Raw genomic sequence first — 16,386 nt, 5'->3', positions numbered from 1 at the left:
AGTACCATCCACAGATCCCCATAACAATGCCATCCACAGATCCCCCATAACAGCACCATCCACAGATCCCCCACCCCATAACAATGCCATCCTCAGATCCCCCCACCCCATAACAATGCCATCCACAGATATCCCACCCCATAGCAGTACCATCCACAGATCCCCATAACAGTGCCATCCACAGATCCCCCATAACAGTGCCATCCACAGATCCCCCATAACAGTTCCATCCACAGATCCCCATAACAGCGCCATCCACAGATCCCCCATAACAGCACCATCCACAGATCCCCCATAACAGCGCCATCCACAGATCCCCATAACAGTGCCATCCACAGATCCCCATAACAGTGCCATCCACAGATCCCCATAACAGCGCCATCCACAGATCCCCCATAATAGTGCCATCCACAGATCCCCCATAACAGCACCATCCACAGATCCCCATAACAGTGCCATCCACAGATCCCCCATAACAGTGCCATCCACAGATCCCCATAACAGTGCCATCCACAGATCCCCCATAACAGCACCATCCACAGATCCCCCATAACAGCGCCATCCACAGATCCCCCATAACAGTGCCATCCACAGATCCCCCATAACAGTGCCATCCACAGATCCCCCATTACAGTGCCATCCACAGGTCCCCCATAACAGTGCCACCCACAGATCCCCCACATGACAGTGCGTCATCCACAGATCCCCCATAATAGTGTCATGCACAGACCACCATTAATTCAAAGCCCACCAAAAGCACAACTTTTGGTTAAAAATATTTTTTTCTTATTTTCCTCCTCAAAAACCTAGGTGCGTCTTATAGTGAAGTTTAATATTTGTATATATATATATAGGTCTCACTTGTGTTATTGGGCAACGGGATGTTGGGGGTCAGCAGTCATGAAACAACAATGTTGTTCTATGAAAATGTACGATTTTTTTATTTTTTTTTGATGCGGCCCACATAAACTTAAATTTTGTTTTTTTGGCCCATGTTAGCCTTTGAGTTTGACATGCTTGCTTTAAACCTTAGAGGGGTTGTCCAGTTTCTGGATTCCAGTCCCTTGCCCTGTCTTTAGCCCTCTGTGTTTCTTTCCAGAAATAGCCAGACCGGGGGGCGGAGCCTTTAGGGGAGACGGACATGACAGGGGGTTGTTTCAGGGAGACCCCGGGAGAGTTAGGGATTGGGCAGTTTAATTTTGGGGGCGGGGAGTTAGGGGTTATATAGGAAGGGGGCCATTTTGGGTGAAAGTAACAGCAGCCCCCACCCACCCACCCTGTTTTCATAAAAGTTTTCCTGTTAGCCATTTGAGGGAAAGAGGAGTTATATGTAGGTACTGGTTTGGGTTTGTAGTGGAGGGTGATAGTAGGGCAGCAATTTGTCACGGCGGCTGTGGCGGTGAGAGGTCCTTGAAGTTGGAAATATTCTCAGGTGGGGATGATGGGAGGGCTACACGATTGGGGCTGGACTCCCATGGTTGGCGGTCAGTTGTGGCAGAATTTGGGGGGCCATTAGTGGTACCTCCGAGCTGGCGCTCAACGGCTGGAGGCAAGATGGATAGCCCCGGCGGGGTAAAATCATTTATTTGGGGCTTCAAGGACCTTCCCCTTTAAGTAATTATATATGTTATACATATGGGGAATTTGTAGTTTTGCATATGCCGTTGCATATGGGGGGTTGTTGGCTATGATAATGTTATGATAATAAAAATGCTATATTTAATGGTAATAAAACGGCTGCTGTGGCCGATTTAATCCAACCTGGTGTCCGTGTTTTATTGTGGGTTAGTCTCTTATGGAATGTGGGGTTTGAGGGTGGAACCAGTTGGGAGAATGTCCAAGGGAGTTGGTAAGTATTAGAGGGGTCGAGCGGAAGGTAACCACTACCTCCGTCATGTGATATCACGTCCACTGGCTTGCTTCTGCATCTTCCAGCTAGTAAATGGGCGATCGGAGGACATTGTAATATAGGAGAAAAGGTTGCAAGAAATCAGACAACCCCTTTAATATTAAGAAACTTAAAATGGTGGTATTTGATTACAAAAACCCATCGGTTTTTTTTCTTCTAGAAACAGTGCAATTCATGTCCATAGGTTGTTTCCTGCATTGTAGCTCTGTCCTATTAACTTGAATGGAAGAGGAAAAATCATGGCACTCCAGATGTGGGGGACAGGGGCATAATTACCATTGAAGCAGATGTAGTGTCTGCTACGGGGCCTGGATGGCAGGAGCGGGAGGAGGACAGATTATTTACTTTCAGGTTCCACCAACCAAGGCAGCAGAGGCCCGGCACATATACCCTACAGTGGAACTGGCACAGTAGACAGATTCTATCCTGTGTCCAGTGCAGCACATGGGGAAGGAGGGGGCCCAATTGTATTGGCAGCATAGTTCAGCACTGGAGAGAGGTAAGTGGTGTTGAAAGACTTGAGTGATGTCATCATCATGTGACCAGTGCAGGAAGCAAGAGCTCAGCAGTGCAGAGGAAAATGGTGAAGGACCTATGTGATGTCATCATCATGTGACCAATAGACTAAGGGAGAGCTCAGCAGTACAGAGGAAAGGTGGTGAAGGATATGTGTGATGTCATCATCATGTGACCAGTGTGGGAAGAGAGCTCAGCAGTGCAGAGGAGAAGTGGTCAAGGATCAATGGGATGTCACCATGCAAGGGCATGGAGCTCCTGTGCTGTGCATGGAGGAGAGGTTAGTGGTTTCCCTCCCTTAACAAATACAAGTTGTAGTTCTTTCCTGGCACTTATAGACAGACTCTGTTCTGTGTCTAGCACTGTGCATAGGGGAGAAGGTGAGTACAATTTTCTTGGCAACATAGCTGAGCACTGGAGAGAGGTAAGTAGTGGTGAAGGACCTGTGCGATGTCATCATCATGTGACCAGTGCAGGAAGAGGCAGAGCTCAGCAGTGCAGAGGAGATGTGGTGAAGGACCTGAGTAATCTCATCATCATGTAAACAGTGCAGAGAAGTGGTATTCTTATGGGGTTAAATTGAAAGAAAAAAAAAAAACTACTATTCCGCCAAGGTTTTTTGGGTTTTGACATCACGGTGTTAACTGTCCACTGAGAATGTCATAACGTTCTTATTCTGTGGCTCAGGTATACCCATAACTCACGGTGGCTGAGGGAATGTATGGAGCAGGCTGCTGCATTAAATACGGCAATACCAAAATTTTATATTTTTTATTTATTTACTACTTGTAAAACAAAAACAAAAAAAACCTTTGACAGGTTACTTTTACAGTACCCTGGGATAAGGGGCTGGAACTGGGGATCTTTTGATCCCTTGTCCTATTCACCCTATTCGCCATTTCCCGTTATTGCGGCCGAGTGTCTGAAGTATGATAACGCCGAGACCCGCCATGTATGGAGCTAGTTCAATGCAGCAGCCCGCTCCATACATTCCCTCAGCCACTGTGACATACGAGTATACGTGATTTATTGAGATTTGTGATGAATGAATTCATAACTAATCTAATTTCTTGTCGAAGATAAGCAAATTGACCAAATCGAATTTTTCAAAACTTCGCTTATCACATATTTGTTGTAGTTCTTTCCTTAATCTCACTCCCTGTAATGCCCTCTGATAGCCCATAGTAACAGACCTGGGAGCAGCAGTGCAGATCAGGTAAGTATGACCACCACTGCGGGTCTGGTCATGAGGTGATCCCGCACCACATGTGGCAGGTACCTGCTGGGGTTGCAGGAAAGGTGCTAGGGTGGGGCGTTCAAAAATTTGCTATGGGGCCCAGTCATTTCTAGTTATGCCCCTAAATTGGGAAGGTGGTAGCAATAGGTTCCAAATCCAGCAAAACAATTCTGCACGCTCCAAATTTGTGTTCAACGTTTTTATTTGTTTCTCATATTTTTCGACAACCTTGTAAGGAAAGCATATTAAAGCATATTAATCTCATAGTCTGCCTTGAGAAATGAGAAATATAACCTTTCTACCCTGTAAGTCGCTGGCTCATTTAAGGTGTGAACTGTCACATGGCTTTGGTGTTAGGGCATCAGAGACACCTATCTATGGACAGGTCTGTTTTGCCTTTTGGGCCATTAGGATGGTGGAATCTACTTAAAAGTGATCCTCTCATACTGGTGAATCCTATGAGCTCTAATATAAAAGAGGGTACTTATCCAATTTTAACTCTATAGTAAGCCAAATTATCTCCTGACTGTAGATGATCAGGACAGGATCACACAGCACTAGTTATATCTAATATTCAGAGATCTCCAGACTATACATGATCAGGACAGGACCACACAGTGATGGTTATATCTAATATCCAGTGATCTCCTGACTGTAGATGATCAGGAGAGGATCACACAGCGCTGGTTATATCTAAAATCCAGTGATCTCCTGACTGTAGATGATCAGGACAGGATCACACAGCGCTGGTTATATCTAAAATCCAGAGATCTCCTGACTGTAGATGATGAGGACAGGATCACACAGTGCTGGTTATATCTAATATCCAGAGATCTCCTGACTCTAGATGATCAGGACCGGATCACTCAGTGCTAGTTATATCTAATATCCAGAGATCTCCTGACTCTAGATGATCAGGACCGGATCACTCAGTGGTGGTTATACCTAATATCAAGTGATCTCCTGACTGTAGATGATCAGAACAGGACCACATAGTACTGGTTATATCTTATATCTAGTGATCTCCTGACTGTATATGATCAGGGCAGGATCACACAGCGCTGGTTATATCTAATATCCAGTGTTCTCCTGACTATAGATGATCAGGACAGGATCACACAGCGCTGGTTATATCTAATATCCAGTGATCTCCTGACTAAAGATGATCAGGACCGGATCACTCAGTGGTGGTTATATCTAATATCCAGCGATCTCCTGACTGTAGATGATCAGAACAGGACCACATAGTACTGGTTATATCTAAAATCCAGTGATCTCCTGACTGTAGATGATCAGGACAGGATCACACAGCGCTGGTTATATCTAATATCTAGTGATCTCCTGACTGTACATGATCAGGACAGAATCACACAGCACTGGTTATATCTAAGGCTATTTTCACACCTGCGTTAGGTGCGGATCCATCTGGTATCTGCACAGACAGATCCGCTCCTATAATGCAAACGATTGTATCCATTCATAACGGATCCGTTTGCATTACCATGAACAAAAAAAAAGTCAATGGGAGGCGGATCCGTTTTCAATTGCACCATATTGTGTCAGTGAAAACGGATCCGTCCCCATTGACTTACATAGTAAGTCAGGACGGATCTGTTTGGCTCCGTATCGTCAGGCGGACATCAAAACGCTGTGATCTCCTTACTATAGATGATCAGGACCGGATCACTCAGTGCTGGTTATACCTAATATCCAGTGATCTCCTGACTGTAGATGATCAGGACAGGATCACACAGTGCTGGTTATACCTATTATCCAGTGATCTCCTGACTGTAGATGATCAGGACAGGATCACACAGTGCTGGTTATATCTAATATCCGGAGATCTCCTGACTGTAGATGATCAGGACAGGATCACACAGTGCTGGTTATATCTAATATCCGGAGATCTCCTGACTGTAGATGATCAGGACAGGTTCAGACAGCGCTAGTTATATCTAATATCTAGTGATCTCCTGACTGTAGATGATCAGTACAGGACCACATAGTAGTGGTTATATCTAATATCCAGTGATCTCCTGACTGTACATGATCAGGACAGGATCACACAGCGCTGGTTTTACCTAATATCCAGTGATCTCGTGACTGTAGATGATCAGGACAGGACCACACAGCGCTGGTTATACCTAATATCCAGTGATCTCCTGACTGTAGATGATATAGGATCTGTGACAAATTAAATTTCTAAGTGTATAATTTCCGTATTTATCAATAAAAGAACAAGCAGAAACAGCGTTTATACAAAATTCCTTAACATGAAATTTAATCTGGATGGACATCTCGAATAAAACAAAAAAAAAAACAACACTATCATTATTATTATTATTTGTCTTTTCTTTCTAACAAAGCAGATATCATGAAAGCAGCACTGTAAAAACCTAGAGAAATCAGAACTCTGAGAGATTGGTCCATGTTATATCACAGGTATCTTCCTCTTCTCTACAGTGAGATAAGTAGCTATCAGTAGGCATGGGAGGTCCAAAAAGTCCAAAAAGAAATATTCTCATTGGCACACATAAACATAACAAGGAAAGTAAGTAAGGATGTCTTAAATTATTACTGACGTCTCAATGTGGTAACACAATAGTACATAACATTTGTGGCCATTACATATTGCTTGATGGACTTGGAATTGCAAAGTGCTTTTTTTTTAATCTTCTGGGCGCGCGCAGATTTTGTTGTGTTGAGACTGTGGATCTCAGTGCTTTTAGTGGAAGGTCTGTCTATGGGATTTGCATCTAGTTTTTTAATGCCATAAATGTTTTCTTTACATTCTGAAGACCGTCAACCTTCTCCATCCAAAAACTCTACCATGGAAAGTGGCCCTTGATATAATTGTATGGTAACCATTGAATAGATGTAACCTAAATCAGTGAAGGAATGACAGGGGGTGCATTGTAAAATATCCAAAATGGACACTATGGGACTGCATTGTGGTCCCAGAGGTTACCCAGTCAACTCAACAACTAGGCTTGTGGTTCCACTGGACTTAAGATATAGTTCAGTTGAGTAAATTATTCCTAGCTTGTCTGCAAATTTTGGTCTTGCAGAAGAATAAAATAAGCCGCCTCCATAAACACATCAATTTACCTTCATGGGACCACGTGACTGCTACTTAGTAGAAGGACACTAGGGCAGGTGGGCCCAGTTGTAGGATGTAGGAAAGGGTGTTGATTAAAAAGAAATCTAGAAATATGAGTCCAACCTTGGGTTTAGATGCATGCAACTCCACGATGCCCCGTGTCCGCTGTGAGACCACAGCTCCCATCACCCATGTCAATATTTATTATCATGTGGATTTTTTTTTCTACCTCTAAATACAATAAGTTACAAGTTTATTCAATTAAATAATGTAAAACATATATATAAAAAAAACAAAAAAACATAAGCATGTAAGCAGAAACATACAGCATAGGAAAGCAGATTATCCACGCAGATAATGGCTGCACAGTCCTCCCTGCCGATACCCTGTTCGGTTCCTTTTGTAAAATGCTTTGTATTTTTTTTTCTTCTCGAGACTCAAACATAAAATTGGTATCAGAAAAAGTTAGTTGAAAATAGAAATAGTCCTTTTTTTCCTACAAAGAAGAAAAAAAAAATCGAAGAGTATCCAAAATATTCCTTGTAGTTGTCTGAATTTCCAGCTCTGTTCAGGACTCAGTTTAGTTGTTCCACCATGTAGACATAAGATGCGTTGTTGTATCCTTATAGGTCACTTCTCCGGGCTAGGATGGATGGTGGATCTCCATAGATGGGACCAAGAGGCCTTCTCGTTTTTTTTTTTCTTTTATCCCACCTTGGATGTGGACCACAACACGCAATGTCTTCATGCTGTTCCTCTGCTTCTCAGAAATATACAAACAGTCCAATGTTTCCTCACATAGGTGGGACGACTAGGCCGGTCATAGCTGTCACAACAAAGCAAAAAGATGGGTCAAAGTTGAATATATTACCGAAAGTGCATAAAAAAAGTTCATATAGGTCCAACATCTTCTAAAAAATGAAGAAATCTGCCCCTGGCCTATATATTGGTGGAGCGGCAGATTCATAGATGTGTTCATACCGGTTTTTAGGCCAATTTTCATATTTACGAAGGCCGTGTGATACTTTTTGTAATACCACCAAATGTATAGGAAAGAGTGACCAGGGCTTCACAGTTCTGTAGGCTCTATTTTTGGCTACCTCCGACTTATGCCAAAGTATAGGTCTACAGCAGTAGACGACCATTGACTCCCAATGTATACTGCACTGTAAGGTTGTTTTTTTTTTACTGTGCCCCTTTGCAGACTATACTTTCCTACACAGTGATATGCCGACACATACAGTCCCAGCACCGACTGCATGGTGGACACGTTAAGCACACGCGCCAGGAGATTTTCTGAGGCACATACCTTCGAGGTCCTCCACCACTTTTCAAAAAAAGTGGTGAAAAATAAGACTAGGTATGACACCGTGGCGCTGGAGAGGGAGAATGGCACACTGAAAAATATTTTAAAAGTGGGTGGGGTTAACCAGGAGGGGGTGTGGTCAGCACCTTTCCAATCAATTTATCATGACCCTTTTAATTAATTTGGTAATTTTAATGAAATTCATTCTATTTTTTTTAACTTTCATTTGAAATTCCAGCCTCAATAAATCTGCCCCTCGTTTTTATATGTTTGCGGACTTGATTGTTTTTAATCAGTACATATACTGTTCATATAGGGTACTGCATTGTACTGTTCATATAGGGTATGATTCTAAGAGACGTGATGTAGGAACCGCCCCTGCTGAACCGGGCACTACAGATAACATGGCATGCAAGTGTTGAGACCACCACAAAATGTAATATTAATTGTATAGCGGGATCACTTTGCACCAGAGCACTTTACATATGGAGCTGTAGGTTAGTACTATTAGAGCGCTGCATGGTGGCATTGTGTGGCACGTCTACTTAAAGGGGGTTGTCCCACGAAAAATATTTCAAACCAGCACCTGAATCTGAATACTTTCGCAATTGCATGGAATTAAAAATGTATTATAGCTACTGAGTTATTCAATAAAAGCTATCTGTATGGCGCCACCTACTGTTTGCTCTTTTTCTAATTTCTCTGTCCTGCTCACGGAGATGGAAGCACATGTTCACTTTCATCCTTTAAATGCCACCAGCTGCAGCAGTAAGGACACGCCTCTAAGAAAAGACACATTCTCTCAGCTGACAGCTTGAAATAAATCTAGAAGAACCATTGGGGCAATGAATGGGGGAGGTGGATCTCTGGATCCATGTGAGGTGCAGGGCTGGTGGTTGTCATGTACTAGATTATTTCAGATTTTTTACATTAATTCATGGGATAACCCCTTTAAGCTGTGTACGGCAGATTACTGTATAGGACTGTCATTGAGGCAACTATATGGAAGTATTATTTGACCAATGTGTGGCGCTGATATTTGGACACCATTTTGAACTGGGCACCGTCTTGTATGTTTATCTGTTCTTCCATTTTTAAAGGGATTTTTTTGTCAAACTTTTCCTTTAAGAAATTTCGATAAGAAAGTAAATATCATTTTTTTATTTATTGTGAAATATTTCACCTATAAAAATGGAAAAATAACTACCGGTACATATTATGCGCATTTAATCCTTTTTTTAAGTATTTTTTTTTGCATTGATGAATGAATATTCTTTATTCTCTCCGTCTTTCTATTCTTTTCATGGTATCCAGCAATATACGTCACCGCTCAGTCTATGGACCATGCAGTGCGGCTGCGATTGGTATGTATGATCCAGTGTTCTCTATGTGAACGCTTAGACTGAGTTTCATTGTCCAGAGCGAGCTGTATGACTGACAGGCTTCTACACGTACGCACAGCCTGCTCTCTATCTGATGTGTAACACAGGCTGGTTTCCGGCTTGGCTCCACATCTTCCCTCTGCCCTGCAGAGTTTTGCTGGCAGCGGAGGCATGAGGGGAGCTCCCTGGGGTGCGAGAGAGACCTTTCTAAACCCAGTGCTGAAAGACCGGGCCTGAGAGTGAAATCAGATCCGTGGATATTCCCCAACCCCTCTACTGCTCAGGTTACCGTCACAACCTATGACCACTTCACTGCCAGAACGCTCACATACGACTCCATGTATATAAACATACATACTGGTATACCGTAACATGCCAAAATCAACAGACAATGATATAGCAGCCTAATAATGATATAATACACAAATCCTGTAGTGTGTGTCGGTATGCTTATTGTGCACTGCATACGTCTAGATGAAATTTCATGAGTAGCCCTGTCTCTTTCTCCCCTAGTCAAGCAGAACAGGGCAGCACCATGCTGAGCTTCCTGCAGAGATTTCCCAGCAGCCTCTCCGAGAACGCTTTTGACAGCCCTGCAAGTCCCAGCGGAAGAGGGACAGCAAAGTTTTAGTGGGGGCTGCGAATCCCTTACGTAAGGTCCCAGAGACAGCAAAGATCCCTCTGTGGTCATGTGACTGGTATATCTTTATATTTTTTTGATCGTACAATATAGAAAATGTGGACTTCCTCTTTAAACTCAAGATGTCATTATTTTTTTTTTGTAGAGAGTCCTGCTATTTAAAAGGACCATCCTATGAAACCAGATATTAATGCCTGGTAGGATTTATCCTGCTGATCAAAACGATGCCAGAATGGTGAAAATCCGTTGCGCCGTTTCAGAAAAGAGAAGAGTTTAATTCCATATGCAACTAAGACTTAAGTGCGTCAAGAGGCGGGCCCTAGACTCCTCAGTGCGCCTCAGCTTCCTGTGCTTGCCACGCCCCCTCTCTGCCCCTCAGCTCTAATCAGCTTCAGAAATGAAACTTTTTTTTTTTATGGAACGGTGCAACGGATTTTCGACATCCAGGTATCGTTTTAATCAGCAAAACCAACCCTAACAGGCAGTAGGTCTGGTTTGATAGGGTTGATCCTCCTGCAGGGTCCTCTTTAAGGGTATACCGTCACGCCATAGATTTATTGCGTGTGAAATTTCTAGGACTGTTTCATTCATGTGAATGGGGCTTTCAGAAACCTAGGTGTTTCCCACCAAGACAAACCAGTTCAGAGGTGTAGAACAGAATTTCAGTCGCAGAAATTTCTGCCACTTGTGAATTTACCCTAAACTCCAGGTTAACTGGTAAAGACTTGGTGAGTCAAGGGCGCTAGTGGTCAACCTCTGTCGGAGATTTATGAAACTCTCTGCCCATAGCAACCAATAAGGGCACAGCTTTTATTTCGTATTCTGTTCTTCAAAAATGAAAGCTGCACTCTTGATTGGTTGCTATGGGCAACAAAGGCAGTTTTTCTTGTAAATCTTTCCCAATACTGAAAATTAGAGGGGTTTCGAAGGCAGATACAACTTCTATATATATATATATATAGTTCAATTTTACATATCATGATTCTCTACGTATTACTTGATTTAGTTTTTTCATTTAAATATGTTTTGAGTCAAACGGGTTGGGATGCCCTCACCTCTGAAACCATTACCGTTTCCACTAGAACATGCTGGAGATGGAGAACCCTGCGGTCGGATAACTGGGGCGAAGGCACTCTTCTGTTTCATGGAAGGGAAGACGGAGGAGGAGAAAGGCAGGATAGACGAGCTTCCAGAAGACCCCACGGGTGGGCTGGACGGCATGACTACAAGTAAAGAGGACATTAGTGAAACTAATGAAATCCCAGCAGGTCTTTGGGCCCACCATTAAAGATTAGTGATCTCTGTATCAACAGAGTGGCTAGATGAGGAGGTCAATGGTGTGTAAAGGCTCCCAATGTCAATATGTGACATAAAATCAGGCACAATGCCCAAATGTTGATTACCCAACTTCTTCATCCACCCTTTCTTCAGTCATGTACTAAGTTCATCTAAAGTACAGATTTCATCAATACAATGGACATAATAAAGGTACTCACTGCCATAGGGTGACGTAGTAGGTGAGCCATTGATGAAGCCTGGAGACCCGGGGACCCCCAGGTTAGACATTGGGACATTGCTGTATCCATTCATGCTGTTGTTGGGGGTGCTGTAGTTAGATTGTTGTGGGGTGGAACTGGTTGAGTAGCCACGTGGGGAGATACTGCTTGTATTCCGTATGTAACCTGTGAAGCAGACACATAGAGGATGACCATTTACTGAGGAATGGAGATCTGTTGATGAGGAGGAGTACGGGAGACTGGGTGAAGGTGGTCATACACCTTATATAGCTGTCGGCCCAATGCTCGTTCGTCCAGCAGCTATTCCTCCTGAACACTTCATACATTTGAACACTTGGTTCGAGCCAAATAATGGAGATGGCTTATGTGCCTTCAAGACTAAGGATCGGCATGTCGAAATTTAACCTGCCGATACTTTTAACTCCATCGTCTGCAGAACAAATGTTATCCAAACATCTAATACACATAAGATGGTTGGCCAGACATGCAGAAATGGATGGATTCGACCAACCTCTGACCAATGTGTATGGCCGCCATAAACGAGAGTCATATGATGTTACTCACCCTGATTATTGGCCTGTGTTTCTGAAATTGAGATTCCTAGCTGTCCCCCATAGGAATTAATTCCCATCATGCCACTGTGCACAGGAGAGCTGGAAAGGGCAGGAATTTGATTGTGGTTGCGTGGGACACTATATAAAGCCTCAGCAATGTCCGCCGCTCTTTTGAGAATTATATCCTGTTAGGAATAGGAAGGAGGACATTGTCAAGATGGAAGCTCAAAGATCCAAACACGAGCAACAGGCAATGTGCTATCCATGATGGTTACCTGATTATTATGTGGGTTTCCATACAAAGCCTCCACCAAATCTGCTGCTCTTTTAAGTAGCATTTCCTAAGGAAGATAGTAGAAAATAGTGTCAGGTGCATAAAGGGAACCAGTTGGTGATATGACAAGACAAGGCACTGTTCGGGGCAGTGAATGGAGCTGTCTCTGGTCCTGGCCCCACCACTATCAGAGGTTCCTTCTGAATGTATACGTTTGTTTTTGCTCTAAAAAGCTGATGTTTTTGTGTTCTTCTGCCTGGTAGTTCATAATTTCCATCTTTATTGTTTTGCTTAAACGCCTTATCCAAAATTAACGAATTGGCAAAATGTGTCCTTAAGGAATGTCATAGTAAATGTCTGCTGTGGCTATTCTTGTACTGTTATTACCTTGGCCAGCCTCTCTGGGTCTCCAGGATGTCTGGGGATCACCTTTTGTAACCTCTGGAAACCATAATCAATCGTAGGCTCGTTTAATGCTGTTGAGAAAGCAAATAATCATGTATGTTTTAACAAATCCATAGACGTGGTCATATTTTGACAGGATTTAATATTTATAGCTTGAGTCTGTTCTTGGACATCTTTATTATATGAGAAGGTCTTGCCTTGGCCGACCATGGTCCAGCACATTCTCATCCAAGAACACAAGTTCTAAATTTTGTGCACCAGCCATAAGGACTTTCGAGGTGTTACTATATTCATCCCATCAATTTGTATTTTTGAAGTGCAAGCCCTCCTCCAACATCTTCCTATAAGCTTACTGTAGGACCAGTATCTCCATTACTCCCTAGACATTATTGATCTATCTGAGCATCCATGGGTATAAACACAAATTATCGGGAGCCATAACAAAGTCAGGATTTGGTCCCCATCTTGGCACTAACTTGAACGATTATGATATAAACTGGATGGATCGTCAAACCATATATTCAATTTTCTCCACTAAGGAGAACCAATATGGTGGAGCAAAACAGCAGAAAGACACCCCCATATCTTGTGTGTATTCCCTAGCCACCGGTAGGGGAATAGTGGGCAGATAGTGTATTACACTGGTGTGCCCATATATATTCTAACCCAACTTGAGGAAGAGGTTATCCCGTGATTAAAGGGAACCTGTCACCGGGATTTTGGGTATAGAGCTGAGGACATGGGTTGCTAGATCGCCGCTAGCACATCCGCAATATCCCGTCACCATAGCTCTGTGTGTTTTTATTGTGTAAAAAAACCGATTTGATACATATGTAAATTAACATAAAAGAGTCATATCTTACTTGTGTGACCAGAGAAGAGTCATATTTTCAAGTTCTGACTCATCTCAGGTTAATTTGCATATGTTTCAAATCGTTTTTTTTACACAATAAAAACACACAGAGCTATGGGGACTGGGTATTGCGGATGTGCTAGCGTTGATCTAGCAACCCATGTCCTCAGCTCTATGCACAAAATCCTGGTGACAGGTTCCCTTTAAGGTAAAAAATTTAAATCTGATATCAATCTCTTTCTAACAAATTTTGAACCAGCCATGTACCTCACATGCATTGCAAGTTCAGACAGAATAGTGGTAGCACTACAAATCCCAGAATTCCTGGATCTGGATCCAAGACACAAATGTATTCGGGTGATCACATGGATCCAGAGATCTCCCCATTCTTTGCACCAACTTTGCACCAACTCTCTGCTAGATTTATTTCAAGCTGGCAGTTTAGGGGATGTGAACTTACTCAGGGGTGTGACCTTTCTACTGCAGCTCGTGGCCGTTGAAGGATGGAAAAGAGAATGTGGTTCCAACTTAGTGAGCAGGACAGAGAAATTAGAAAAAGAGCAAACAGCAGGTGGCGCTATACAGATACATTTTATTGAATAGCTCACTGGCTATACTAAATGTTTAATGACATGCAATTACAAAAATATTCAGATCTAGGGGCTGGTTTGAAAAATGTAGAATATTTTTTGTGGGACAACCCCTTTAAGTTTCTAAGTTCCTAAAAGCTGAATGACCTGGGATCTGGCCTCTGAGCACCATGACCTTGTTGTACAATGGATAGTAAGCTCTGCAGGACAGGGATGCTACTTATAAAAAAAACTTGTCCATAAATCTGTATCAGAACCTACATGAACCTCCGTTTCTTGTTTATCTGTGAGAAACATCCTCGGATGAAATGAACAGAGAAGGTCACCTCCCCATAGAAGCAGCATTTCTATTTACTTTTTATTAAGTAATTAAAGGGAACATGAATTTTAATATAACAGGAGCCAGACAAGAGGGAATATAATAGAAAAATCTAACAAAAAAAAAAAAAGTAACGTTGGCTAAACTTAGATTTTCTCCAATCCCAGTGGGCACGTTTAAGCAGTTTAATAATACCCATTTCATCTGTCATTGAATTGCAAACCCCAATTGAATTAAGCTGGATGGAATTTACTCCATATCCTGGGAATGGCAGATGATGGAAACAGTTCTGCAGCACATTATGTCCTTGCCCCCGTCGCTGACACACATTACACCTTGCAAATTGATGTAAAATAGGTGTTTTTCTTTAACATAAATGTTTTCTTACAGAATATAGCAGCTCCTTCGAGACGATCCCAATAATGGTGAATGGTGACGGTGATAATTTCTCACCAAGGTAAAGTGTGAAATATTGCCTATTAGCTCCAGATGAGACCGTCAAAGTGTCATCTACTATTAGTTATTACGTTGCGTTATCTTTATAATTCCATTTTTATCGCCATCTTATTTGTATTACAGAAGTGCTTAACCTAGTGTTTAATTAGAGAACGGGAACTCACGTTATAAATTTTGGTCCAAATAGTTATTTTTTGGGTATGGTTCTTCAGAAGGTCTCTGGAGTGAACACAGAGGTGAGCAAAGACTAAAATGGTTACCTTCTGGTACTGGTTAACACCACCACACCGCTAAATATCTGAGACAGTATAACTTGATGATTGGTTGCCCCCATCTCTTTTCTATGATCCTAAAGCTGCCCATGCATTTTATGTAACTGTTGGCCAAATGCTTGTTCGGCCAACTGCTGTTCCTTCCCATCCTCACTCTCCATACACATACGTTCTCTGCTCAGCCAAGAGCTGAAAGACACCTCTGGCAGTGGTCTATCTCAACTGACAAAAGAAAGATCAGGCGTGTTGAAATCCCTGTCCCTGACGTCGTCCGGGTGAAAGCAGGACACCACCATAGATGGTTGGCTGGTCCTGCAGAATTCATCCAAACATTCAAAAGTTATGGCCAGCTTTAGATTAATTCCCCAGACCTTTGTTTGGCTTGTGAATGGGGGTTCTCACCACTGTTTAAAATAATGGATTTAGCCAACCTTGCTGGGCACCTGCTCTCCAGCAGTAGTCTCTATGGTAATTACGCACTTGCATGTCAAATGATGTGTAGTTTGATGCCACCACGCTATTCCATTTCCTCTAGGATTGAGGGATGACATGACCTACTTCTTTCCTTCCTTGTTTAGGGGGAAAGTCTTACTACCCATCGAGGGAGGGAAATAGGGCCCCACTTTACTGCTCCCCAATTCCAGTTTAGTCCTACCTAGAATTACTTTGCCGACCAAAAGAGTAGAGAACATCCGATCAAAGGTGATAGGACAATTTTCCACATTGTGATGTAGAGTAACTTGACAAATTGGTCTTTTGGCTCACTGCATTAATTTCTATGAATGCGCGTCCAGATTGCAATACCGGCATCTCCTAATAATCCTCATGAGGAAGTGATGGCTTTGGGACAATGTCGAAGAGAAATTACTTGTGTTCATGGCTATATATTTACCTGTGTAAATAAACCTCCCCGGGGCTCCTTTGCAGAATTGTTTGGATTTGTACGATAATGTCACCTCTACCACACCTGGGATGTGCCGTGGAGGTGTCTGGACCCGGATGGCATGTGGAGTGATGAGCTGTGGAAATGAAAGTCAAAAAGGTCATCACATAAAC

The 16,386-nt window shown here is 42.7% G+C and overlaps 1 protein-coding gene across 2 annotated transcripts in view; it reads right to left on the bottom strand.

Annotated features, from left to right (window-relative positions):
- Nucleotides 1–7,465: 7,465 nt before the first annotated feature.
- The window catches only part of EBF2 (EBF transcription factor 2), a 90,968-nt gene continuing 82,047 nt past the window's right edge, over nucleotides 7,466–16,386 (bottom strand). For both annotated transcript variants that reach the window (XM_040414870.1, XM_040414871.1), the window contains exons 10-16: nucleotides 16,223–16,349; nucleotides 12,823–12,911; nucleotides 12,437–12,502; nucleotides 12,172–12,346; nucleotides 11,587–11,772; nucleotides 11,146–11,313; nucleotides 7,466–7,588 (exon numbers count right to left, since the gene is read on the bottom strand). In XM_040414870.1, the coding sequence (XP_040270804.1) occupies nucleotides 7,557–7,588; nucleotides 11,146–11,313; nucleotides 11,587–11,772; nucleotides 12,172–12,346; nucleotides 12,437–12,502; nucleotides 12,823–12,911; nucleotides 16,223–16,349 (843 nt within the window). In that variant the 3' untranslated portion in view covers nucleotides 7,466–7,556. The remainder of the gene's footprint in view (nucleotides 7,589–11,145; nucleotides 11,314–11,586; nucleotides 11,773–12,171; nucleotides 12,347–12,436; nucleotides 12,503–12,822; nucleotides 12,912–16,222; nucleotides 16,350–16,386) is intronic.

The sequence above is a fragment of the Bufo bufo genome, chromosome 1 (assembly GCF_905171765.1).
Source record: "Bufo bufo chromosome 1, aBufBuf1.1, whole genome shotgun sequence".
In the NCBI taxonomy this organism is placed as follows: domain Eukaryota; kingdom Metazoa; phylum Chordata; class Amphibia; order Anura; family Bufonidae; genus Bufo; species Bufo bufo.
This window is presented reverse-complemented; position numbering and strand designations above follow the sequence as displayed.